The sequence below is a fragment of the Anopheles arabiensis genome, chromosome 2 (assembly GCF_016920715.1).
Source record: "Anopheles arabiensis isolate DONGOLA chromosome 2, AaraD3, whole genome shotgun sequence".
NCBI classification, from domain to species: Eukaryota; Metazoa; Arthropoda; class Insecta; order Diptera; family Culicidae; genus Anopheles; species Anopheles arabiensis.
This window is the reverse complement of record NC_053517.1, coordinates 10,772,243-10,796,667: the sequence shown is the minus strand read 5'-3', so window position 1 is coordinate 10,796,667 and position 24,425 is coordinate 10,772,243. Positions and strand designations below refer to the sequence as shown.

At 46.5% G+C, this 24,425-nt stretch overlaps 1 protein-coding gene across 4 annotated transcripts in view; it reads left to right on the top strand.

Annotated features, from left to right (window-relative positions):
• LOC120894809 (hemicentin-1) overlaps nt 1-24,425 on the top strand; it is a 186,170-nt gene that overhangs the window by 71,209 nt on the left and 90,536 nt on the right. For all 4 annotated transcript variants that reach the window (XM_040297639.1, XM_040297640.1, XM_040297641.1 and 1 more), the window contains exons 6-9: nt 601-711; nt 11,478-11,681; nt 11,756-11,907; nt 16,455-16,599. In XM_040297639.1, coding sequence (XP_040153573.1) covers nt 601-711; nt 11,478-11,681; nt 11,756-11,907; nt 16,455-16,599 — 612 coding nt within the window. The remainder of the gene's footprint in view (nt 1-600; nt 712-11,477; nt 11,682-11,755; nt 11,908-16,454; nt 16,600-24,425) is intronic.

Genomic DNA, 24,425 nt, shown 5'->3' with positions numbered 1-24,425 from the left:
TCACTGCTTTGTTTGAGTTAAATTGATAAAAAAGATGCAAGATAGCTTAACCTTCAGCACTGTATTTAATCATTTATCTCGTAACACAACACTACCTTCGTCAATCATTATGTGGATAATAATAGCGCTTGGATGCTTGTGTTGTACTGCTCACGTGGCCATCTAGAGGCTGAAGGGGCTGAAATACAGACAACATTGTAACTATTTTTACTACCATCATCCTTAATCCGGCCCTTAACAACGTGTCGGATCGAAGCGGGATCTCACGTGGCGTACGTCGGTGATAAGGGACGATTGACATATGCTTACCGGTCGGCAAAGCCGGTCGGATATATTTACATCGTTCATCCGACCCACTGTCTGGCGTGCGTAAGGCACGGTTCGATCCTATTCATGCCATTCCAGTGCCCATTGCCCGACCAACTGACACCGTAGCGTATGTATTCGTCTAGCTTAACAGGCCCAAAAAAAAAAAGACGCCGACGCTGACTAACCCTGCAACCAATTACCTAAACGTTTTACTGTCCACTTTTATCTCGTTTACGCTTACTCTAATGATTCTCTCTTTCGGATCTTTTCGTTTCCTTTCCCCCGCCGCAGTACCGCCCGATGTACCGAAAATTCATAATGAGGCTGGAGTCGTGCTTCCATCCCACGCCGGACCCTACGAGGAGGGTGGCGATCTGGTGCTGATATGCGTCGTCACTGGAGGTATGTATCGCCTGTATGTGTGTGTATGTGTGTGTGAGTGAGTGTGAGCGTACGTTTTCGTGTGTATGCGTCTGACTTTATGCCTTCTTCCAAACCCAACCGCTTGCTGTAGGAATTTGTACGCTATTGGTGGGAAAAGAAAAACTTTTTTTCGAAGGATTTGCAACCATTTTCTCAGAATGGCAAAAAAAGGGAAACCCCTATGCTGGGTACAGTATAAAGAAAAAATTACACAGCTGGCTCTCGCGAAAGGAAATTGCCACTCACTTTGCTGTGAACGTTTGTAAGGCGAAGAGAAAAGAACTGAAAATTGCAATCGTTCCCCTTCTGGGCTTGTTATTTTTCCCTCCTCCGTTTTCCATTTATTTGAGTTTTGTTTGTTTGTTTGAATTTGGTGTCCACCGGGGACGGCCTGACGTCGCTGGACTGTAGGTGGGCTGTGTGTGTGTGTATGTAACATAGTTTCCAGCTGTTTGTAGAACGAAATGCAAATAGGTTTCATCTTTCCTCGGCTGCCTGAGCCGAGCTGCTCCGAAACGGTGTTAAGGTGCACACCGTTGGACGCTGTGTGAAAAGTGTGTACAATGATGGTGGTACAGCAACCTAAGCATAACAACCTTAACCCTTATCATTCAACGAATTTTAATTCTTGGCAGCATATTTTATTTTGCTTTTGCGCTTGTCGTTTCTCCGTCAACGGAGCGGCACACGGCCACTCGTTGGGGAGGTTTTTGGAACGACGAAAGGAGAAAGAGTGGCAGCTAGAGGAGCCGTTGACGTGAGGGTAATGGTGGAATTTGTTGTTATTTTCACTTAAAATATGTACACAATGTTTACTGGAATGTTTGGCTGCTGGAAATGTTTTTGCCTGAGCGTGAACTTTTTTTTCCATTCTATTCGCTCCTGGATATGTAGTCCTTCTCTTCCTTGTTTATTTTTGGCATTTGGCTCAAACGGCATAAGCTTTTTGTTGTTGTAGTTTTTTTACTGTGTGCCAGCTCGAGATGGGATGTACTGATTTTTGCGGGCACGAGTTTCCTCTCCAGGGTATGGTTGGAATACATTTACATTTCATTCTGAGCAGTGCATGTCCGAACTTTTTCCGACCTTTGGCACACAGTGACCTGTGTTTGTCCATTTCTGGGTGGGTGCAAATTTCAACTGTAGAAGAAAATATGTTACATTCGCTTTGTGTTCATTGGCCCTGTAGTGAGATTCACTTCATGAACATCAAACTATTTGTTGTAGACCTGCTGATGAATTTGCTTCCATTAATTTATAGATTATTTTTTATTTTATTTGGAAAAAATTGTAGACGAAATTGAATTGTTAAACATCAGTTGCAACTAAGATTTCAGGGCAATCGAATTATGATTCAAATCACAAGGAGCAAGGATAACAGGCAAGAAGTGCCAATCTTCTTTTAAACAGAACTCATAAAACTAAACTACCGCTTGACTTGCCTCCCCATTCTCACTTATAAACCTGAACAATTTCAAGCTAATTGACGCTACCTTGGTCCCCATTTCTCACGTTCGCGAAAACGATCGTGAGAACCTTTCAAGCACCATTTAAACGGGATTAAATCACCCCGAAAAAGAGGCCAGTACCTGCACCAGCACCTCATTTCCGATAAACGAGCGAGCCAGTGTTCCAAAGTCTCCTGTGGACACTTTGGAGACGGTAACCGTCCGTCATGCCCCCGGCGGTCCCCAGCGTCCACAGTGGTGTTGGAGTGTTTGCTCGTCGGTTTAACGCGCAAAGATAGTTAATTAATTTTTGCACCGCCCGCTCGCCATCCAGCTGGTCTGTTCGCAATTTTGAGCTGGAATGCGCCAGTGCGCAAGAATTTCCATGTTTGCTGTCCCAGTTTTCCGCGCGACCTTGATGCCTCGCGACCCGATGGGCTGATGAGAAAGGGACGAGGAAACGAAAAGAAAACGCACTGCAGTGAATGGCCCTCGTGGGCTAACGGCCCAGGGCCCTCCGTTCGCTAACTTTCAGATGAGCGCTGGGAAAGCACCACTGTAGCACCCTGTTAGGCCTGTCGGTCATTAGCATTATGTCAGTGCCCGTGGGGTGGGTTGGGTTGAGTTGTGCCCCAGTGCTTAAGAACTGCTTTGCAACACTTCGGGGAGTTTTTGCGACACGTTGCTTTCGATCACGTTTGCGCTGTTTGCCGGATGGCGTTTCGCTGGCAGTGGATGGTGCGAAGTGAGAAGAACACATAATTACATCTTCATTTGCGTCCTGTTTCAATTAATTTACCCATCGAGGTAAGGGGTGCTACTTTTTTGTGTGTGTTACCGTAACGTAATGAAGGTGAACAGGTTATGAAAAGGTTCCATTCTCGTTATTCTACAACATACAAAACATAACTGCTTTAACGTAACACATTGAAAACATTGGCCAATAATTTGCCCTTTATAATGGCACTCTCTGTTATGACTCCATTGTAAGTAATTTCCATTGATTAAAGCTTATCGCTGGCTCGGTGGACAAATATTCCCATATCTGCATTAGATCGTAATAACTGTCAACAGCGACAAGAACAACCTGCTGACGCCGCAACAACGCTCAACGCCTCACTTCATTCGCAGCACACGCTTTCTGCTCCAGCAAACACGGCAATGCCGGTGTGCCCGTGAGTTCAATTCTCTGCAGATGTAAAAAGCGCCAAATAACTTCACACCTTTTGTTATCACCCTTACCCACACTCTCACCTTCGTGGCCTAACGGCTGGCAAACAGGATGCTGTTGGCACCTTTCCTTAGCATGCTACTGTTAACCGTGCCAAAGCATCGCGACCATCACCATTAGCTCCCGACACCTTTGGCGAGTTCAATTCTCTGCAGATGTAAAAAGCGCCAAATAACTTCACACCTTTTGTTATCACCCTTACCCACACTCTCACCTTCGTGGCCTAACGGCTGGCAAACAGGATGCTGTTGGCACCTTTCCTTAGCATGCTACTGTTAACCGTGCCAAAGCATCGCGACCATCACCATTAGCTCCCGACACCTTTGCCACCGTCGCCATCAGTATGCGTTTCGCGCTAAAATGGCGCCATTCTCTGGCATGATGAAGTCAGACCGGTGCTCCGCGTACAAGCGCCTGAGCGCATTAAACCCCGTCACATAAAACAAAACGAACACGAAGGCACCGGAAGGCACACGGTTAGGCCGCTTTCGTGGGAAGAAAGAATGTGCCAACCGATGCCGATGCAGGCCCAACAAAAAGTAAGGTGGAAAAAACCAGCAAACCAGCAGCCGCACGAGGAGCTCATGAAAACGAATTCAATTAGTATCTAATGACGGCTTACATCTTTAATGGCTGATTAATTAAGCGATTAGTTCGGGTAAGCGATGCTGCCGCTGCGCCTTCTCGAGGTGTGAGGTGGGCCCGTCGGTGCGGGTTCGCCCGTCGAGGTTAAGAATCGCTGCAGCGCACGGGCCCGTTTTAATGGCGCATCTACTTTAGTGCCACTTTGGCTTTTTGGGCCGGTTAAATCGAATCGATTCTTGCCGTCCGGTACCGTATCGGTTTGTTACCTTCTCTGTGTCGCGTTTCGATTAGGATTTTCGCAACGAGCTACGAGGGTTGTTGGGTGAATGTAAAAATTGAATTGTCTGTCCATGGAGACCCTCCTCTTTTTTTTGCCGACGGGCCTTTTCATTCGATCGTTGCGCCATCAAGTAAGGGTTACGACTTGAGGGGAGCCGGTAGCCCGTTTGCTAACGGTAGTCACACTGCGGATAAACCCATTACCGAGCAAGGACGCATTGGCAGGAGGAAATCGATTTTTGATTTACCCTTTTGCTGGGGTTGGAACATTTCCTGAAGTGGAAGAAAATTGAACGAATTATTCGGTTCACTTGAATAATGGGGTCGCCACGATGGGAAAGAAAAAAGAAAGTGATCAGTGAGAGGCTAAGGAAGGGATAGCGTTCGATTAAGAAAATTGCGTAAAAGAGAAAGTTAGGAGATTGTGCTAATAGAAGAAAAAAAAACGGGACTTTCAACCAATCAAACACTCGGGCCGTAACAGTTTCGTCATTGTGCGAACTTAAAATGCGATCAAATGTCCCAACACCTTCGAAAGGATCGAAGGAGCAAAACTACCGAGCTGCTGAATAGAACAACTGCATGGAGGTAAACACGGTACTACACTTTCCGCTCTCCCTCGTTCGCTTTCGCTTTTCCGTGAATAAAGAATTCCTCCTATTTCACGGTACTTGAATGAGAAACTTTTTTTTTTCGTGTTTCTTACCCACCAACAATCATCTCCACTAACCCAACCCTACGCTCCAGTGCAGTGTAACGGTGTACGTTGCTACTTTGTTGCTACTCTCGGTACTTCTCGCCCTCCTGGGCTCCACCGACACTGACCCTGGCCAGAGGAGTGTATAATATTACACGGCAAGTCCGTTTTAAACAGTGAGGCAAATATATCCCACCACCCAGAGGGCACCGAAAGGTACGCTAGGTACGGTTAAAACAGGTCAGCCTTCTACCGGTTGCCACAATAAACACACCGAGCTCACGGGGAGAGACTGCTATCGGAAAGGGGGGCTTGTGTTTTTTTTTTGTTGCCGTTACTGCTTTTGCCGCTGCCGTTGTTGTGTTATAAAATATGAATTTTTATAGCACAGCAGCAGAGCGTAAACATTTGGGGAGCGCAGGAGAAAGGTGACCACCGGGAACCGGTGGTGCAATGTAAGGTTCCTCCCTGGGGGTGTACCGTGCATGGATGAAACTTTAACCCAATGACCTGGGGAGTGGGCTTGATAAAAGGTTACCATTTTTTAAAGACCATTGTTTGGCTGCAAACTGCTAATTGGAGCAAATTTTGCAGTGCGTTTAAACATTTAAAGCAAAGCTCTATAGAGCATGAACATTGTTTCAGTTTCGTCTAAAAATCAAACATATGTTCGGTGCTGTTGCTGGTTGCTTAACATAATAATTTTGTTACTCATTGTTTGAGTAAAGGGTTAACCCACGTGTCTTTCACACTTGTAGTGGGTCATGCCTTCCAATCAATAGACGGTGTACGATCTGTCAAAACTGTTTGGCATGCAAGAAGAAGGAGCTTCATGATAGAAAAAAATCTAGCAGCAAAGGAACTACAGTGTCCAAAAATAACTTATTTTCTACCGCCACTAGTGCTACAATGCCATATCGATCTACTAGCAGCGTAGGTTCAATGCGTCAGTATGAGTAGTAACATTCGACAGATCAAGTGAGCAGTCGCCTGCACTGTTAGAATGGTAAATAGACCAATGGAAACCGCCAGCAATCAGTCCTTCCAGTAATTAGCCCTCTCGAAGCCAAACGGTCTAACTATTTCGGTCCGATTCTGTACGCTCCTTTCTGCTTGATTGTGCTAGCATCAATGAGTTCGTTGAAGGGCAGTCAAAGTACCTAAATGAACTACAGGAAGGTCATCACCACGCACCACAACGTCATTGCGATTGGTTTTGTTTAATTTGGTCAATTATACAAGCCTCAGTCAGCTAAAACAGACGTAATACTTTAGGTATATTTATGGAATACGATGATTGTTAAATAACTGTCATTGTTTCGCAATACTGCAATACTCATGCAATGCTATCACAAAGTATGCCATCCTACAACTATCATGTTGCTATCGGGCACTTGTTTCATTCCATTGCTTTCCTCAACAGGCACGGTGGCACAAAATGAACAAAAAAGAAATTTTCCCTCTAATCTTCTTATACGACCACTGTCATTCCATTTTTTTTTTGCTGCTTCCAATCCATCCTGTAACCTCACATGCTCGCTACAGTAGCAAGACATTGCTCATACGAACTAAGGGCAAACGGAAACAGAACACACGGTCGTAGCAAATCGTTACTCTTCATCATCAAGACCATTGCCATTCACCGTTTGACCATGTGGATGACACAATCTCCGATCCACATACAAAAAAAGCAACTCACACAACTACACGCACACAAAACCGACGGCCATAAGACTGCGAAAAGGTTGAGGCTGCAGCAGGGCAGGAAAATAAAGCACGGCGAATGGAGCGGATGCGTACGGGACGGTGTAATGTCACCACGATAATTAAGATTAAATGATGCATGATGAGGTTCGGATGCTGGGAGGTCGATTAGGCAAGACCCGCACGGACGGACACACCGGAAACACGCATCCCCGTTCCGCACGAAGATGGCATAAAAAGAAGAGGGGCCGTTGAATGAGTGAATGGATCGTGAGTGGAAAAGATTATGCTGAAAGGCGCCGGCACACAAAAGGACGCAGCGGCCGGCCTCTCTGGAAAAAGCGACTGGCAGTCATTTTACGATTTAATTAATTTCGCCTCATTCATTTTCGCTCCGATGCCGAACACCGTTCGTTTGACGATTTGATTCCCTGGTGGGGAGAGAGCGATCCCGTAGATGGTTGGAACAGTGGACATTGGCAAGACAGTGAAGAGCATTCTAGGGAATGGAAATCATTAGAGGATACGATGTGGAAAAGATTTCCTGTCCTGCTGTCACGGTTTGAGGACGTTGTGTGTGTGTGTTTGTGTTAGGAAAATGTTTCCTGTGTGTCGGTGTTTCTTAAGAAATCGGTCCCTTTTTTGTTGTAATGGGGATGGGAATTTTCATTTCAGTCTCCGAGGGGAGAGAAAGATGAACTTTGAAAGTATTTCCGCAAACGTTCCGAATGGACCCGCCCTGGCGTCGGTTCACTTGCTCCAACCATCACCTCACCGTAAGCATCAGATTTCACGCCAATAAGAAGATCTTAATTGAAGATTGGAACTGTTTGCGGAAGTTAAGTGCCTGAACGGATGTCTAATGGAAACTTTCCACCCGCTGCCTTTCGTCCCTAAATATTGAAAGGAAGTATCTGTTTCTCTGTCCGCATCGTTCTGTTTGCTTGAGCGTTGGAAATCAACCAAAATTGAGTGATCTTTTTTTTTTGTTAGCAGTTAGCCATACCAGGATAATAATAATCGAAAATGAAGAGATTAATTTGCTACAGGTTTGCAAGTTTTTCTAAGGAGCTTTTTTATTGAACGGTCTACCCTATATTTGTATAGAACTTCCACCGCAGCCCGGGCATCAGCAATCGGGATGGGCTGGAAGTTGATCAGGATATTATTTTCTTATTGTGACATAAATATTTCCGGGCTGTGGAATTTATCGTGCGTCTTACTGCAGCAAGTGTATGCGCTAACCGTATGCGTACGTGCCGACCGAAACCTACCGCTTAACATATTTTTCTGGATTATTTGCATAAGAAAAAATCGGAGCACCCCTCTCGCCAATAGCAATCGACATCGATTGAAGTGAATAAAATTCCGCACTCTCGCAAACCGGGGTTTTGGGCGCGAAGGCTTTTCGCAACAATTTCTATCGATTTTTCATGCCTTTCCACAAACCAACCAGCGAATGGTTTGGAGGCCGTAAGGTCACAGCCCCACACATATACACACACACACACACATACCATCTGCCTGTTTATGATGGTGTGGAATATGTGCGCCTAGACCGTACCGTTCCGTACGTTCGACTTTCCTCCGCTCATTCGCTCCGGTCGGCACGGTTGGGTGGATGTTTCACCCTTCGGGTAAGAACCCGCCCTCCCAAGAACCGACCGCATGATGATTGAGCGGGAACTGGAAGGCAAAAGCACCATTGCCATAAAATACTATAAAGGCAGCAGCTAAAAGAAGTCAAGCCAAAAGCCTTAGGCCGTACTCTTCACCAGTTGGAAAAATAGGAGCTCGAGAACACGCCGCAACCGGGCCGAAGAACGTGTGCCGTGTGAAAGGTCAGCCTGAATGCTCGATACGTCGTAGTGTGCTGCGAATGGCTATGGGCGAATAAACTCGACTTTCCTACCACCTTCCGGTTTGCCAGCAAAATAACGCCGGGGAAGAGAAAGGTAAATTCCCCAAAGATCCGAGGCAAGAGAGAGAGAGAGAGAACGGGGCAAACATTCAATACTCTCTATCCATTTTGTGGTGCTACCCTTAGGTGATCAATAAAAATTGGCCTCCTTCCTTTCTTTTTACTTTTGTTATTAAGTTCCTTTACTGGCCGCTGTGGTCGCTCTTCCATGGCCACGGCTCCTCCCAGAGAAAACCTCAAAAAACTTCTTACACTCCTCGGGGAGCATTAAAACGGATGAAATAGAAACCTAACCTCCACAATAACAACGAAAAGCAAAAAACAACCTAGCACCGAAGCCCCGACTGTGTCGGCTTTTCCTGTCCCATTACCCTGCCCGCCCGGTGAGGTAAGATGAGGTCAGCTTTACATTACTTCTCACTTGGCGCGTTTCGTTTTCGCTTTCCTGCTGGAAGCCGCTCTCGCTTCCGACCGGTGGGTTCTTACGGGTACTTTCTTTCCTTTGTTTCCTGCTTTTCACCTCACAGTAGCAATTCCGGCCAACACCTGCACGGCCGAGGCTGACCAGCGCCGGTTCGACGTGCACAACCGGAAGCACAGCTTTACCGAACCGCACCCTCCCAAAGGAAGCCCGATAACTGTACGGTCCGATACATAAACCCGTGAACTTTAACACGCAATCAATTTTGTTTACAATATTTCTTCATTCAATTACCAACGGTGGCCAGCGGCCGGATTGTTGCCGAGTAGAATGGAAACGTTTGTTTCACAGTTTCTGCCTTTTAACTGGTAACACACACACACACACATAGCGCAGAAGAAATCCTATCTACACAGACAAACGTCCAACACAATGAATGATTCTGCAGTGCCCTGAGGAAGTCCGATAGTACATTAACAGATTGATGAATGATTTAATGCAGAGGAACTTAAAAGGTTGAAATTTCTTTTTATTAGAAACATAACAAGAGCTCTGGCAAGAACTTAACTATTTATGTTATAGTTAAGTACTTGCCAGAACTCTTGTTATGTTTCTAATAAAAAGTGTTTTTAGAACACAAGGATATTATGTATAACTTTCAAAACTTTACTAACAATGGTTTTTTCAACAAGAATCCATGTTCTAGTATGTATTGTATTATACCTGTTAAACATAATGAACGTCACAAAAAACATTGTGAAATTCATCTCCTAACTGTACCCAATAATGCATAAAATCTCTCCTTCCATTGTCTGACACCGTGAACGTTGCAGCATGGTTTACCCCGTTGCTTGCAGCAAACACCTTGAGCGCATCCTCCTCGAGCGTAGTAGCTCTTGCCTGCACATCAGCATACGGATCGTCTGTAAATTATCCCATTTATCAAACGATACGCCACAAAAGTGCAGAACATGAAAATCCCCGTGGAATGTTCCGAGCCATGACATGCACCTTTATAGCAATTCGTCGTCGAGAAACACTACACTCACCTCCAGAACCCTCATGCTAGAGCAACCTAGTTCGTTCTAACCTCAACATTGCGACTCGAGCGTGTGTTTGTGTGTGTGTTTCCAATTCCCAATTCTCATCAGCCAAAGTTCATCAACGGTGAAAGCAATGGGCACGGAAGTCTATCTGCCGTTCCCAGTTTAGCTAGGATGTGGTAGCTCCCTCGTGTAAACCTAGACGTTCTACCAAGACTTCGTGACACCTGTTTCACCTATTCCGACCGCCCGCACTCTCGTGACTTTTCGTGGAAATATACATTTCAATAAACATGATCGAATAAATAAGCCTCTCGACCTCTTGAGTTTCGTCGCGTGCCACTGCAGAAGAACGGCTGCCTTCATATTCCTGGTTCACCATCCCGCAGCACGCGTTTCTATCGGTACGTGCGGGGTTGCCTACCATTCAGGCGCACCGTTGCGCGAACGGTGCGTTGTCTAGAATTTCCGCATTTTATCTCCCATAACAACGGGCGCGATTTTCGTTGTAAGGAACGCCCTGCTTTTTTCCGGTGCAAGCTGTGCGCACAACGGTGCGAAGCGTGTCTGCCGTTCCCGAGAAAGATTGGAAAATTTCCGCCCCGGAACTGTGGTTCATACGCGCAGTCAAAAAGGTGGAAAATTGTGAGGTTGTGTATGGTATATTTTGCTCCCGATGATAACCACGGTTACAAAAGAAACCATTGCCAACGGCTTTTAATTTGAGTGACAAGTTTCACAGGGGATCCAGCTAGTATTTTTGGCAAAATTCTTTGATTCTTACAAACATGTTCTCGAAATTCGAACCACATAATAAACGCACAAAAATGTGGTCGGACGTAACGCACCACTCAAGAAGAAGTTCGAAAATGCCGTCCCATAGGGACCAAAGCTCAAGCTAAACCAAAGCTAAATAAATCTAAATTTCGCCAAATTAAACAGTTGTTATGAATTATCTGCCTGATGCTGTTGCGTCGAGCTGGGATAATCTAATTGGTTCCGATTTTACGAGCAACCATTTGTCGTCAACGCCGCCCAGCAGGAGCTGGCCCTAAAGCGCCTCGGCCGTACCATCGTACTGTCCGCTCGACATCTCGTCGCCGAAGTGGAACAAATTGCGGTATCATTAGCGCCGTTACGTCTATCCACCGTACCGACGGGGTCGGTGGGTCGTTCCGGGCGGACGGCTGTAATTGATTTAATGATAACATTTCGGTCAATATTTACACTATTTCGTCACTGGCGAGTGAGTTCGTTTCTTGAGTTTTGGGAAGAACAATTTCTAAGAAAAGGTGTACAGCAGTACAAATCAGTACCGTAATCCTAATTCCACCACACCGTGGTGGTTGCCAGTTTCTGATCCTGTCCGCACACAATTAACGTTTCAATTTTCTGCTCCCTTTTGCTCTGTTGCAGGCAATCCTACGCCGAAGATTACCTGGTCCAGCAACGGCAAGACGCTACCGAGTGCGATGATCGATTATGCGCACGAATCCACGCTCAGCAGCCGGCTCGTGGTGAGAAATCTGTCCCGCGCCCACCAGCACAACGTGTACAGCTGTCAGGCGAGCAACTTCTACCGGAGAAACGTGACGGCCAACGTGACGATAGAGCTGCGATGTAAGTGTTTGTCACAACCAGTTGCGAAAAGCTGTTTCACTTCACTATTATTTCACTTTTGCTTTTACTTGCAGTACGTCCTCTGGCGGTAGAAATCGTTAACGGCAGCAGCCCACTGTCGGCTGATCGGCGCTACATTGTGCAGTGTCAGTCGGTGGGTTCGCGACCTCCGGCCAAGATTACTTGGTGGATGGGTGGCGTACAGCTGACAGCGACCAACCAAACGGTAAGCGTGGAAAATATGTATTCTATTAGCTGCATAATACACCCAACATGTTCCATCATTCGTTTCACACCTTCAAAAAACAAAACGTTTTTTCATCATAAAATGCACACGCTACCCACATACCGAGCGACTCTTCCCCGAGGCCCCGTCATATCGTTTCCATTGCAAAAAAGAAAATCCACGAAACCTTCATCATCGTTGATGCTAAATAGCTTGCTCGTTCGCTTTTTTTTTTAAAAGCGCCTCATCGTCTCAACCCTCACCTCCAATTGCTGCCACCTCCATCACCTTATCACGCTCGGTGCAGCCTGTACACCTTCGTCAAATTTAACTTTTCAACCCAAATCCCTCCCAGCTGGGTGCGCCGTAATGGTACTGTTATTGTTATTCGCACTCACACATGCCAGCTGGTGTGCTAATTTTACCTTGCCTCCAACGATTTCACACTTCCGTACATGTTACAGCAGCAGTGTCGATGCGGGGGGTTTACCCTTTTTTTCCTCTCTAACTGCTCTCCTTTTGGTTCACTCACAACACACGATCCCTTATCCATACCTGAAGCCATAATGGAATGAAGAGCCCAATTTCGTTGGGCACCGAGCAACAACAGCACATATAGACACACAAAAAACGACTGCTAATGGAGCCGTGAGTGAATTGGGCCTCACCATTTAGACACCCGGCTACACACACCCCCCCTGCCCGATGGTGCGGAGTAAGTGCAGTACGTACCGCTAGGGAAAACGGTGGTAAATAGGGATTTTCTGCTGCGCTGCCGGGCACAGGAGATAGGCTCCTTACAGTAGCAGCAGCAAAAAAAGAAGAACACTAAAGAACACTGCGCCGCATCGGTCCGTTCGAGTGCTTCCCATGCTTGGTTCGCCGATCCATTAGGGAAGCGATTTGTACCCAATTGATGGCTAACGAGAAGCTAACCGAACGCGATTTTGCCCCCAAAAAAAGCCCCTCGATATGGGCTCGTTGCCTAGCTTAACCTTTAAAAATTGCATCACCTTATTTTGGCGCCCATTTCTTTAACGATTATCGCGTCCTCCTCGCAACCCGGAACGGCATCCCGACTGGTGCCATATGTTTTGGGTGGGTGGCCGAACACTGAGTGAACACTTTTGCTCGAATGCCCGCTGAAAGTAAGCGCCGTAATCGGTTGATTGAGCCGTTTAGTTGGTTTGCTTTTAATTTGACCAACGGGTTTGGGTACGGCACTTACTGGAAAAGCATCAGCAACGAGTATCTCATTTTGAAATCGAGTTTGTGAACGATCCAAAATGGACACAAAATGTTTTTTTTGCTTTGTTTCGTAAAGTAATGACATGAAAAGGAGACACCGAGTCCAAATAAAAAAAAACAACCTTCATGGAGACCATTTTTTAACGCGGCATTGTGTAAAAAGGGAAAAAGCATTCTTTTACCATGAATAAATCACTTGTTACATCATTCATAAGCCTGTGTCAGTCTGTGCTGCCTCTCGACGGGGACAGGACTCAGCCCCCACCCCCTTTTCAAGCCACGCTAAAGTGAAGGAAACCCCTTACGCCTAAATGATAGAAGCAGGAGCCGCAAAAAACCCCCTTACCTCAACATACATCTCATCTCAACGGATAAGCCGTGAAAAATCTTTATTTTTGTTTCACGAAGCATTTTTTGTCCTTCTTCCTTACCGCCGTTTTGTGCTTGCTGTCTCGCCCGCCCCAAGCATCCCAACAATGGGAGCCGGATTTGGTCAGCATTGCTATCATTCTTCAGCGCTTCGCCCGAATCCTTTTAGGAGAATTTAATTTATGGCGTCCATTTTTCCAACCCGATGATGGGTTGCGCCTGCCGTGGACCACCCCGAGCACGAGCAAGCGAACTGACCGCTCGGGTGCTTTTTTTTTTGTTGTTTGTTTCGTTCGTTTTTTTCATAGTTGCAAGCAAAACAGCAAAACGTTGGGTTTCAGCAAGAAGGGACAAGAAAAAAAAATGAACACAGCTACAAAATCAGCTCAACAGCCGTGGCGGACACACCGGACACCGCAGCATAATGTAGACGATATTCATTACGAGGAAAAATGAAAGGATTATTAAAATTATCCCTACACAAAGTCACTGTCATGTAGATTGTGACGAAATTTGCATCATCTTTCTCCGGACTCTGGGGTGGTGGTGCTATTATGTAGACAGTCGCTTGGCTTTGCTTTGCTCTGGTTGGGGTAGCTGTGTCTGAAAAAAGGAACCCCGTAACCATGCCAAGCGAATGTTGCCCATGGAGAACAAATGCGGCACGCTTCAAGCACCGCAACCAGTTGACATGCTGTAGCGGTGTAATATGTTCTTATTTCTGGTTGCTAAAGCTTGCTTCATTTAGAATTGGAACAAACTGTTGCTCATATTGTGGCGCTCCTGGTGGACGGATTTGGAAGCTCTTGGCGTCAACGAGTCGGGCATTTTGTCAGCTTGACGTATGTATTTTTGACATTCCGTAAATCGACTGTAATTAGTAAACAATCAACATGGAAGCCGAAAGCAGGGAAAAAAATGTGCACAGTTATTTGGAAAATCCTTTGTGGTCTGCATTTAGGCTAGCTAAAAAGTTGAAATTTCCCAGAAATACCGTATGGCGCGTTATCAAACGGTATAAGGAAACATTGACGACGATTTGGAAGCCTCAAGCCAATCGTCGGAGTGGAACTGTCGACCGGAATCTGCGTAGTAAGATTTTGAAGACGATTAAGAGGAATCCTAATCTGTCGGACCGTGATTTGGCCAGAAAATTCGGTGCTGCTCATAGTACCGTCAGGAGAACTCGACTTCGGGAAGGAATCAAGTCGTATCGAGCTAGCAAACAGCCAAATCGCACCATAAAACAGAATAGTTTGATCAAAACTCATGCTCGGAAGCTATACGATCAGGTGCTGACCAAGTTCGACGGGTGTCTTCTGATGGATGATGAAACCTATGTTAAGACTGACTTCGGGCAAAACGCAGGTCAAAAATTTTACTTGGCAACGGGTCGGGGGGATGTTCCCGACAAATTTAAATTAGTTTTTGCCGACAAATCTGCAAGAAAATTTAAGATTTGGGAGGGCATTTGTAGCTGTGGAAAAAAACGAAAGTTTTCGTTACAAACAAGACAATGACGTCGGAACTATATCGAAAATAGTGTCTCCAAAAACGAATTTTGCCATTCATTCAATCCCACGATCATCGCGTAATGTGTTGGCCAGATTTGGCAAGCTGTCATTACAGTAAAGTCGTTGGAAAATGGTATGCAGAGAAAGGGGTCCAGTTTGTTCCGAAAAACCTTAACCCACCCAATTGCCCCCAGTTCCGCCCTATTGAGAAATACTGGGCAATCATGAAGAGGAGACTCAAGGCAAAGGGAAAGGTTGTCAAAGACATCAATCAGATGACGACCTGGTGGAATAAGATAGCTAAAACGATGGACGAAGAAGATGTGCGCCGCCTAATGAGCCGTGTTACAGGAAAAATTCGAGAATTCCTTCGAAACCGTGAAGAATAGTTTTATCCGTATTTTTCCTTAAAAGTATGAAGAAAACGCTACATTTGCATAAAAACAGATCTTAATTTCAATTATAAATAACTGAGATACAAGCAATTGTCTTTGTTCCAATTCTATCTGAAGCAAGCTTTAGTTTTCATACAAGGAGAGCAGCAGTATGTTTAATTTGTGCTTGTGGATAAGCTTTATTTTTTTAAATTTCGAAAAAGTAAATCCAGATAAAGAAACGTAAAAAAAATCTGAAACGTGAGCTTCTCCTATCGACGGTACGATAAAGAGATGTTATTTATCAAACGCTCCCAACCCATCGACAGACAACGACAGAAATGGAATTAAAAAATGAAACTCATGCCATTTTTTTTTGTTTGTTCCGTCTTTGCACTACACCCTTTACACACGAGTCTCAATTTATCTTCTGTTTTCCGTCTTCATCGCGCCCAAGATTCCTGCTTCTTATGATTTCGTCCAGCAAAATAACTCCCACACTGCAGCTTCAGAAATTCATCCCCATTAAGCATGGTCGCCGCGGGTCTTATTTCTTGTTGCCGCAACGCAACCGCTCCCTTATTGTCTGGAAGGGATAATTACTCACCTGTATTGCTTCATCATAACTGGAGTGGAATTTTTATGCTATACTAGGAGTGATAAAAAGAAGCGGCTCGTTCGCACTCTTCTTTTTTTGTTGCTGTTTTTGGGTCTGCACGGGACACAAATAACGAGCAGCCTTCTCTTCTCTTTGCCCTTTTGGGGAATATACACGGAGGTGTTGTTTTGCTTGTTCGTTTTCGGTGAGATTCATTAAAAAAGAAGAAGAAGAAGAAGAAGAAAACACCCACACACGAAAGACCTTCATTTGCATTTTCATTCACTAATCTTTTCCTATTCGCAGGCAAAATGTTGTTTTTTTGCTTCTCCGACACCATTACGATCTATTTGAAAGTAAACCTACCGTTTTGTTTGTACGTTTCTTCTCTCTCTCTCTCTCTCTCTCTCTTTCTCTCTCCCTTTTCGTCGCTCAATCGTCCAGACGTCCGAGGATGGTAACAGCACACTGGCATCGCTCAGCTTCACGCCGACCCGGGAGGACCACGGCAAAACGTTAATCTGCCGGGCGACGAACGAGCTGGTGAAGCGGGGGACCAAGGAAACTTCGATGAAATTAAACGTCTTCTGTAAGTAAGCTCCCGCAAAAAGGAGCATTTAATCGCAAACCGTGCCAAAACCATCGTGCGAACCATCGTGGGCATCCTTATCACTCACGCGGGCGGACAGCAAACACTGTCAAGATTGTGTCGCGGAACCGGGTTCTGCCCTGACTGCTTTTCATACCGCGGCAAACGTTTGTACGGGCAGGAGCGTAGCTGGCGGGGCAGTTGAGCCTTTGCAAATGCAAATGAGTCATTTAATTTAATGTTTTATCAACGCAAACGCTCACCGTTCACCGCCTGACCTTTGCACTTTTACGGACATTTCATTTGCGTCTAATTTTCGGGTTTCTTCAGCAAAGGGAAGCGACAACGAACACAAAACACATACACACACACACACACACACACACACACACACACACACACATACACACACTAGTCGGAACTCGCAGAGCGCTGGGCCATACGGTAAAATGAGATTAAGGGCAAATCTTGTGCCCCCGATCTCGGCTCGAAAACTGGAAAGCCTTTAAACGATAAAGCGATGAGCAAGCGATGTGGCAGCAAAAAAGAAAATCCCTCCCCCCCCCCCCCCGGCAGCCACTATCCAGTCCGGCCGGGGCAAAATGAAATCGGGACGATTGAGAACCAAGGCGAACGAACGCAAATGCGCTAAACGGACAATTTATTCTGGACAATTGTCACCTGCCCGATGGTGCCACCGTGTGGGAAGGATCCATTTACGGACACGCCAATGTCATCCGCAGGCCGAAAAGGGCTTTTTTTCGCATTGATAAAACGGTACAGCAGAGAAAAGAGGGAAACTCTCCATTACGAACGTCTAGGAGTCGAATTTTCTTTTGAGGAACGCTTCTGGAAGGAACGCTTTTTCTCCCTCCGCGGTGAACATTTCTAGTCAAATCGTTACCGAAACAGGGGAAAAAAGGCTTTCTAGTAGCTGGCAGCAAAAGGGGGGAACCCTGACGCCAGACCGTTTGACATTCGTCCACGGACACCCGTATTGTTCTTTTCGTGCTAGGCAAACATTCGCTCACTTCACTTATTTACATTGGTCACCGGGATCATCAAAAGGAACTCCAGAAGGTTCCCAGTTTTTCCCAGCCCGTGGTTACCCCAAACGGTTCGTACGCGCACCTTGCAGCACCGGGAAGGCAAGCAAAGGGTTGGAAGGGAAGGGCGTGAGAAAATAGAAGGCATGCGCGGGAGGGAAGAAAGGAAAGTGACACAACCGGTAAGGTACGGTTGCTATCGAATAAATTAAAAGGGTTTTCCGAATAGGTAAATAGTCGAGGGACCAGAAACAAAAAGGCACCCAAAGGCAGTTGGCTGACACCCACACACACACACACACTCACACACATACCTACACACACACACAAACTCCAACCATCAACGGGTTGAACTGACACCGGGAACACTCGGCACCGAGCGGGTCGTAGTGAAAACTGCAACGGTTGACTTGTTTTTAAGGGGCTTGAAATGGCTCGTTTACAGGTTGGGAAAACTCAACCCACTGCTGTTCTGTTTCCCTGCACAACTCATCCAAACAAACCACTCGTCCCTTGTGTTTGTGGTAAATTACTACCCATCTCCCGGCCGTCCTGATTGCTTCGCAGCGCATCGTTGCCAGCTCTGGCGATAAAAAGACGACCAAAACCACAAACTTAACCAAACTAAACCGACCGAACCCTAGAGCCACCTAGTACGAGGTCGGAGGAGCGGACCAATGCCTTTTCGGAGAAAGTTTTCCACACGAAACCAAACCTAGAACAGATCGAACCGCGCGTTCCTGGAACCCGAACCGACTGGAAAGGGCATTGATTAGGGAGAGCGGTTTGCGATGACAATGAATCCATCACCTTCGGCAGGCGTGAGACTCGGTTGCCCGGGCCGTGGTAATCGAGTATACTTGAGCGCTGTTTTGGCACAGCGCGACACAGGCCGTATTTTTCTGCCTCGGAGTGTGGAAAGGGAATTGGATATCGCGCACCCTGGTATCGTGCGGTACACAACGCGGTAAAGTGTATCTACAATCTCCGGAAATCGTTTAATCAATCTTACCTTTTTCTCGCGAACACAATCACTGCCTGGTCGTGCTTTTACTTAGCCGCAATGAAAGCGTCGTCGAACGAAAGCGTTCAGCGAAGAAGACGTTTTTCTGTTCGTAATGCGCTTGATGGGTGGAGAGTTTTGACACAAAGTTTGATCGAAAAAGTCTTCCGGAAATCAACGAACTTCCGGCGAAGTTCTGCCGTGGAGCATCTGGGACTGGATGTTTGTAGCTTGACAGTATTTGTTCCTTCGCTGGATTTTGCTTGGTTTGTTGAATGGACAGTTTTGCTACAGTTTTGTGAAGAGAATATTTTTAACAGTTAATAGAAAATATTTGATATTTACCAAATGACTACCTCATAAGACTCACCGTTCCGAACGCTTTTGCTACCTGCGAACCACTTACAGATACATACATTTCTCACAATTCCTCGCACCCCTCCACAAAGGTTACCTTATTGTATAATTTACAAAACCACATTAAATTACTTCCGGGAAACATGATAAATTTGTCATTTGCGTTGTTAGAACAAAATTGGAGCGGGCCCCTAATATCCTTACTCGCAGCACACGCTAGGACAGCGTACGGAATAATTTACGTGCCAACACGATAAGTGTCCGAAAGGTTGCGACCGTGAGGGAATTACAATTATCCCACCAGGGAGGGGAAGCTTTCCTGCGTTCCCGAAATTCAGTCGAACGCTCGACTGCGGTAGCATTTATTTACATTCGACCAGCGAGATATTCCATACTCCCGTTCGCTTATAAGTGCGGCTCCCGGCTCACTCAAAAAGCTACCAATTGACGTTGATCCATCATTTCATCATGCTGCACGTACGCCTACCAAACACACCAGGCGTCGCAAAGGATCTAAAAACAGGGAAGCTTTGCTCCAGTCTTATGCCGTCATCGAGTGTGTGTGACGGTTGGCGCACCTCGCATGCTGACAGTCATTAAAATTAAATCGGATTTCATTAGATTTATACGATCCCGGGCTCATTATGAATGTGTTCCGGTATGAGCGTGGCAGTTTAGCTGGAAACCGAATAGCTTCCAACTACGGAACGAGCTCCCATAAAGGATCACACCAACCGGCTGTGATGAAAGGCGAAGGTGCCTCATCCCCGTGCCACCACTTTGCACCGAAGCCGCTCCGGTCAACCTGTAACTGTCCACTCGTTCACACCCCGGGGTGGAATGGTGCGACGTGTATTCTGCTCATGGCACTTTTCTCACATCGCCCCCGTTTTTTTCAACCAGCAAAAACGCTACCACGAGTACAACTTCCTCTGGTGAACGTTACGGTGAAGCTTTCTTTTTTCTCTTTGTTCCTCCCATTTGTTATTACGTTTTGTGTATGTGTGTAACAGCACATACAGCGCTCGCCTTACCTCTTGCCACTCACGCACACATATTTTACGGGCAAATCATTTGCATCTGGGGAAATTAAGATAGCGTTACAGCTTCTAAATGGTTTATTTAAAAATGATTTGTATCTGGGACCGCGGAACGCGTGGACAACGCAGTGGCCCGTGTACGCGGGGCGACCATAAGGGCGCTGTGAAGCTGTTTGTGTGCGTTTGTGTGCTGGTTTCCACTTTTTTTGTTTTTTGTTTTTTTTTTTGTTTTGCTCCATGCGCCTATGCAAAACTGCCGTAAAATGTTGTTTTCATTCTCGGCGCCCTTTGCAAAGACAGTGCGCCGGTACCGTCACAGGGATGGAGCGAGGAACCTGTTTCGTGCACAAATTGTCGCATCGGGGAATATGCTTCGGCAGTAAAGTTGTTTTCTTTTTTCGCTACACCGAAAATGAGTGTGTTTGTCAGTGTGTGTGTGTGTGTGTGTGTGTGTGTGTGTGTGTGTGTGTGTGTGTGTAAAATGGGCGAGGCTGAAGGAAAAACATGAAACGTCCGCTCCCAAAACACCATCACCGCGACATGGCTTTATCGTCAACGAGAGTGTCCCTTCTACAGTCGGGTAGAGTCTTTAGAGAACACTTTACCGTGGTTGCAATGAGCTGTCTGCATATTTTGTAGAAATAGTTTTTTTCACCCATTTGCCAGCATGTTCTTTTGTTTGTGTTTCTTTTTGTTTGACTCGCTCAGCTAAATATGCAAATGAATTTGTCTTAAGTGTGCCAGGAACAGCGCTTAGCACGAGACAGGAACTGATAGTCGATAGGCAAATTTTCGTACGAAGGAGCTGTTGTAATAATCGCTCCTAATACGGGACAACATTGTTTAGGGAATGTTTTTGACATCCGATTCACAAACCAAGTTAAATGGCTTATGTGTAACGAATTGCATAAGTTTAGGCGTTTTTGTTGGAGTTGATTGATTATTCACTCAACACTTAGTGGAAATGATCTAAACATTGTGAGGCAAATTCAAGGATTATCCTCTACACCTAACCTAACCTTGCCCCAGAACACTTGCCCTATTCTATTTCTACTCGTTCGAAAGCCCATTTCACCACGCAGCAGCACGGAACCCTTTCATCCGTGCTGTTTAACCCACTCGACGGTACAAACTCGACCAACATAATTCACTGGTAGCGTTTGCACCCCCCTTTTGGCATGAAGTGGCTTTCTCGAATTGCAGTCCCACTCGTGCCCGGACGGCCAAAAAGGTTTTTGGGACGTGGGTGTGTGTGTGTGTGTGTATGAGTGGGTTGTCAGTGTTGTCCCAGCTGTCATTAAGCGAGGCTCCCGTGCGGGTGGCCCCTTGGTAGCGATGATGATGTTACTGTTACTAATTTACATTAACTCTTAAAAGCGAAACTTCTGGTTCTGTGTCTGTGGTTCATACGGAAGCTCCCGTTGAATAAAGTAAAGGCCACCGGTTCCTGGTGTGTGGAAGGTAGCCTCCACACATCTTGGCCCTCATCCACCAACCAACGAGGTGTGAAGAAAGACCAAAAATCATATCATCACTCTCCACATCTACTGCTGTACCGTTTGCTCGTGCAAGCTAATGTGCGAACCACCGCCAGCGTCGTCGTCGTCGTTGTCGTCGTTGTCGTCCCACCCGCACCGGGGATGGAAAAGAGTGGAACAACTCTCGCAACCGTACATACATTTTACATTAATTTATGCGCTGGAAGTGGTTCCCGTCGGCGTCGGCCACATTCGCTTCGTGCTCCCGTGTGTGTGGTGGTGAGAAGATGAAACGAACGCCCTTGATGGACCCGTATCCCCCCGCCCGAAACGATCCCTTTGGGAGGGGGGATGGTCACCACGGGACACTGGAGCATATTTCATAACTCTTCCGCACAGGGGTTCGTCTACGCAGATGGCTTTTGCCGGTTTCATTACGGCACGACACGGTGGCTTTTTTTATTACTGAAGGGAATGTGTAGCATCATGCGGGGTGGAGGAGCTGGGATTCGCTGTGTCGGATATTGCTGCCGCTGGCGGAGAAAAGGGCCAACACGGGAGGGAGCGAAAAGCCCAAACCCGACCTTTTCACGCCACATTCCAGTGGTTTTGCAAATGAAACACGGCGCAATAGATAAGATAGTTTTTGGGGATGGAAGTCAAAAAGCTGCTCTTTACTTTGCATTATTCACGGTGGTGCTTTCCCGACACTGGTGGGTAGGTTTTCGGAGTGCGGAAAATGGGATTTCGGTAAATATTGTAATGTTTTAAGTGTTTGTATTAGACCTACAGCTCTACTCTTGCAACTGGATTTCATCTGAATCATTTAAAAAATGCCAAAAGGGAGGTGTGGCATTGCAAAATTCTTAAAACAAACTGTTTTAGCTTAAGGACAGTTAATATTTAAAAAAAAGCAATCTGGCTCAACTGAATGAAAATATGCATAATATTATTTTCATGCCACAGCTTCTTTTGCTGACGTCGCTTAAACATTTTGATCATGAAAGAGATTTAAAAAAAAATAATTTCCCATTCTGTTGCACCACACACGATACAGTTACATTTTCCCTTCGGTCAACAGTGTTGTTCCAACTCGGAACGTAACGACGGTATTTAATTAGCTTCGACCTTGTTACCCTCCCAAAAGTTCATCCACCCTCCTGCGCTGAGCTGCGGGTTTCAGATCGACGGGAAAATGCCCCGAAAAGAGTGTATTGTTCCATCGTGCCCAGTTCACTGTGCATCGAAATACGGCTCGAAGATGAGTGTGTGTGTGTGTCAGTATCCTGTTCATTCGTACCGAGTGGCCGGACCATCAATCCGGCATCAGGAACCGGTAGAGCTAGCTTAATTTTCCGGCATGTCACAATCGATTCCAGCATTTGCTCCCTACTGCTCCAACCTGGCCAGTATCGAACAAAGCACCGGAAGAGCACGGGCATCGGCTTGCTCGTTCTCTATCTCTCTCTCTCCGTACCGAGGTTTGCAACTGCGCCTGATTGCTACCGCATGCCGATGCAACCGCAAACATGAATTTGATTACGGTTTCATCCACTCCTCTTCTATCACAGCCGGACACCGGCGCCTGGCCACTCGGGCGAGCGACAACATTGGCGACATAATGAGCAATGCAACGGGAAATGGCTTCCACCATCGCTGGACTCATCGTGAGTGAAGCAGGGGGGGGGGCAGAGTGACCACGACCGACCATTTCTTCTCGCTTCCCCTTTTCCCCCCAGAGGTAACCGGATACAGTTTGTTCAATTAGTGGTAAATTTGTGCCACTACGCCAAGGCCACCGGGTAGCCCGAAATTGCCCAAGCATCTCGACTGGCGTCGGATCCACCGCACCAGCAGGTTAATTGATTTTGTCAGCTACAGCGATGTCATCCGATCGTGTCCACTCACGAAAAGCCACCGCACGGAACACGACTGACCGTGGAACCGCCGGATGATCCTGCCGCGAGCGGGGTCCGGTTGCGGGTCGGGATCAGGGTTCGGCCAGCGGAGTGAGTGTGTTAATTTTGAACCAAACCGTTCCCCGGTCCCGTGCACGTGCCTACCGTGCCGGTATGTGCATTAAACTTTCAAACACCACCCGCTCTGCTAACGCGACCGAAGCAGAGCCCGGTGTAGTATGGTCGCGTGTTCGGGTTGGATCCCGAGACCACTTGAAATCTGCCACCCCCGGTCCAATATCCGGTTCGGTTGCTGGACCGGGCACTTTGTGTGCCCAGCATGTGCGCCAAGCGTGGGGCCCGAATCACAGAGCACCGGAGACAGATCATTCCCGCACGGAGACGTCTTTTATCGTGCTCATCCGATGACGCCACTCGAATTCGTTCGAAATTCAATCCAATTTTCGACAAAAATATGTTCCACTTCTTTCACCCGTCAAACTTTTCTACCGTCTACCGTTGCTCCAAAAGGCCTGTTTTTTTTAAACGGAAAGACAGCATCCACAATCATTCAGAAGCATTCCATCAGACCCTTTTATGGGCGCTTTGCTTGTGCGGTGAAAGTCCCAGCATCGACGTAAACTCCAGTCCCCCCAGCACCTGCGTTGAAAGCCACAAGCCCCGATTTTAAATCGAAACATGTCAGAAGATGAAGCTGTCCTCTTGCTAGCCATTTCCGAATTGCCGAATTTCCAGCCGAATGGCATTTAATTTCTATTTGATTACAGCGCACGGCAGACCGTCCGCTAGCGCTAGCTCCTAATGATGATGAAATCCAAACAAAACGCTTTCTCTATGTTCAAAACCAAAGCAAACGGGACACCATGTCCAGAGATAGAGAGAGAGAGAGATACTGTTGACCGCCCTGACAGGCAAGCAGTCATCCACTTATGCAAGATGACAGTGAACCGAGTGTCCGGGAAGGGAGAAAGTTGGAAAAGTCT